The sequence below is a fragment of the Oryzias melastigma genome, linkage group LG21 (genome assembly GCF_002922805.2).
Source record: "Oryzias melastigma strain HK-1 linkage group LG21, ASM292280v2, whole genome shotgun sequence".
Classification (NCBI taxonomy): domain Eukaryota; kingdom Metazoa; phylum Chordata; class Actinopteri; order Beloniformes; family Adrianichthyidae; genus Oryzias; species Oryzias melastigma.
In genome coordinates, this window is record NC_050532.1 from 17,305,363 (window position 1) to 17,307,938 (window position 2,576).

At 44.8% G+C, this 2,576-nt stretch overlaps 1 protein-coding gene across 1 annotated transcript; it reads right to left on the reverse strand.

Moving 5' to 3' along the window:
• Positions 1 to 553: 553 nt before the first annotated feature.
• LOC112154782 (calcium-binding protein P) lies at positions 554 to 2,280 on the reverse strand. The gene is made up of 2 exons (XM_024285945.2): positions 2,124 to 2,280; positions 554 to 2,028 (listed from the first exon to the last, which is right to left on the reverse strand). The coding sequence occupies exons 1-2, from the start codon at positions 2,138 to 2,140 to the stop codon at positions 684 to 686; spliced, it is 1,362 nt and encodes a 453-aa protein (XP_024141713.1). The 5' UTR covers positions 2,141 to 2,280; the 3' UTR covers positions 554 to 683.
• Between the last annotated feature and the right edge of the window lie 296 nt (positions 2,281 to 2,576).

Below are 2,576 nucleotides of genomic sequence, written 5' to 3' on the forward strand. Positions count from 1 at the left end.
CAAATCGTGCATGTGTGGGTTGATTTTAGACTTCATTTGAACCTCCCCGTCTGAACACAGAATTAAAGTGAGACTCTAAACAGTTCTATAAGTGAAATAGTTTTTTCTAACTTCTGTGTTACAATCTCACATTCCTACATCAATGGCATGTGCTGGCTCAATGATCAAGTACAAGGACACTATCAGATTGAATTGAGTCACCCAAGGAAAATCTCCACATACCAAAAAACAAGACCATGGGCAGAGAGCACAGTAATGGGCTCGTGCCAGTGGGGTGCAAGTTCAGAAGGTTAAAGTTGATATTGAAGGGCATCTGACAAGCTTCCAAGTTAGTTTTACTTTATAGTGGAGATACTTGCAGTTTTCCAACATTTTACAGTATTTGGCAACTCCAATGTTAAGAGACTCAAGTTTCATCTTAAAAAAAATAAAAACCCTCAAAACATTAAGCTCATATTGTGAAAATTGAATTTATCCCATGAAATTGGCAAGCTCTGCAACTTAAAAAAGATTTTCCATGTATATCAGGGTAAAAATCACCATACATTTGATGAAATGTTATCAATTGTTTTTATTTGAGATGGGATGGTTTAGTTCATAACTTCAGTAGTTGACCTTTTCGGGAGAAAGAAATTGATTATGAAACTGACAGATGAGTCAGCAGATCAAGTATGGGTAAGATCTTAGTCTCTGACCTTAGTCATCTTCTTGGTTGGGTTTGATGGGTAGTTTGGTTTCTGAGGAAACCGGGAAGAAAAGCCTGGTTGCCTGGCTTTGTAACGTCGCCTGGACAACAAGCCTTGCTGCTGTTCCTGTGAGACTTTGGGTGGCAAGCTGGGCTCCTGGGGCACCTTTGGCTGTTGGGGTGGCAGGCTGGGTTCTTGAGGAAGCTTGGACTGCAGGGGCACCTTAGGTTGCTGAAGTGGCAGGCTTGACTCCTGAGGTACCTTGGGGTGTTGGGATGGTAGGTCTGGTTCCTGGGACACCTTGGGTGGCAGACTGGGCTCTTGGGGTACCTTGGGTTGTTGTGGAGGGTACCCTAGCTTCTGTAGTCCCTTGAGCATGGGCTGTTGTGGTGGGTAGCCTTGTTTTTGCTGCCCCTTTGACATGGGCTGTTGGGGAGGGTAGTCTTGCTTCTGCTGGCTCTTGTGCATGGGCTGTTGAGGAGGGTAGTCTTGTTTTGAGGAAGCCTTGTGCTGTTGAGTAGGAGTGTCAGGCTGCTGGGACACTCTTGTCTGTCGCATCAGAAAGTTTGGTTGCCGTACAACCATTGGGACACCAGGATGTTGCACAGGGTACATGTATTTCTGAGGCATCTTGGCGTGTCCATAAGGGTAGCCAGGTTGCTGGGGAACCCCTGAGACTTTTTGTTGCTGGGGAGGATAAACGTAATGCTGGAGCATCTTATTGTGCCAGGGGTATCCATGTGGGTGTTGAGGGTAACCTTGCTGGTGGGGGACATTGGGCATTTGGTGCTGGTGGTGAGGGTAGCCATGCTGGTGGGAAACGTGGTGTTGCTGGTGGACAATGTGCGGTTGGGGAGGATAACCGTGCTGTTGAGGGACTGTGTGCTGTTGGGGAGGATAGCCGTGTTGCTGGGGGACACTGTGCTGGTGGGGAGGATAGCCGTGCTGCTGGGGGACACCGTGCTGGTGGGGAGGATAGCCGTGCTGCTGTGGAGGATAACCATGGTGCTGGAGTGAGCCGTGGTGCTGGGGCGGATAGCCATGGTGCTGGGGAGGACTAGGAACGTTGTGCTGTTGTAGGAAGTCATTTTTCGGATGCTCCATTGGTACACTGGGATTCAGTGGAGGGTAGCCATAATTCTGGGGCTCTTGAGGTTGCTTCCATGTTGGATAACCCTGCGGAGGTGCTTTAGGAGATTTAACTTGAAAAGTTTGGTCAGATGTCGGAGGCATCTGGGGCGCTAATTGATTATCATAATTTTCCTCATTTCCTGGACTGCCAGAAGACTTTAGACTGTATGCTTGGTTTTCTCCTACCATGAGTAAGGATAACAGCACCAATCTAGGAAAAATGAAAGAAAAGAAAAATGTTATAAAAAAGAAAGAAAGGGAAAAAAAGCCATTACAGCAACACTGATATTAAATTTCAAAACTTACCTAAAGATAAACCCCATAACTTCAGGGCAATTAGAACAACCAACTCAGTCAAATCAGCCAGCTGTTTTTCAGATCAGACAGTTGAAAAGTCAGAAAGTAAAGTCAGATGGAGCTGAGAAACCTTTTTAAAGGTTCTGTGTTTCACCTACTCAAACTAAGGGGACACATGTGTGATTAGGTGCAGGCAGGTGAAACCAATGATCCTCTGCAGCATCCTGGAGGATCTCAAATCTTGTGTGAGCTCCACTGTCAGTCAGATCTGCACAAGTTTAACTTGTTTTTTATGTTATAAAATATATTGCAATCTGTTAAACACTTAATCTCCATAGTATTTTACACATTTTGAATAAAAAAGTGACATAAATGTTTCCTTTTATTTTCTTAGCAGATAAATTAAAGCAGTTTTGTCATGAAGTCATGATTAGGTCCACAGTTTAAATTAGGAATATTGTT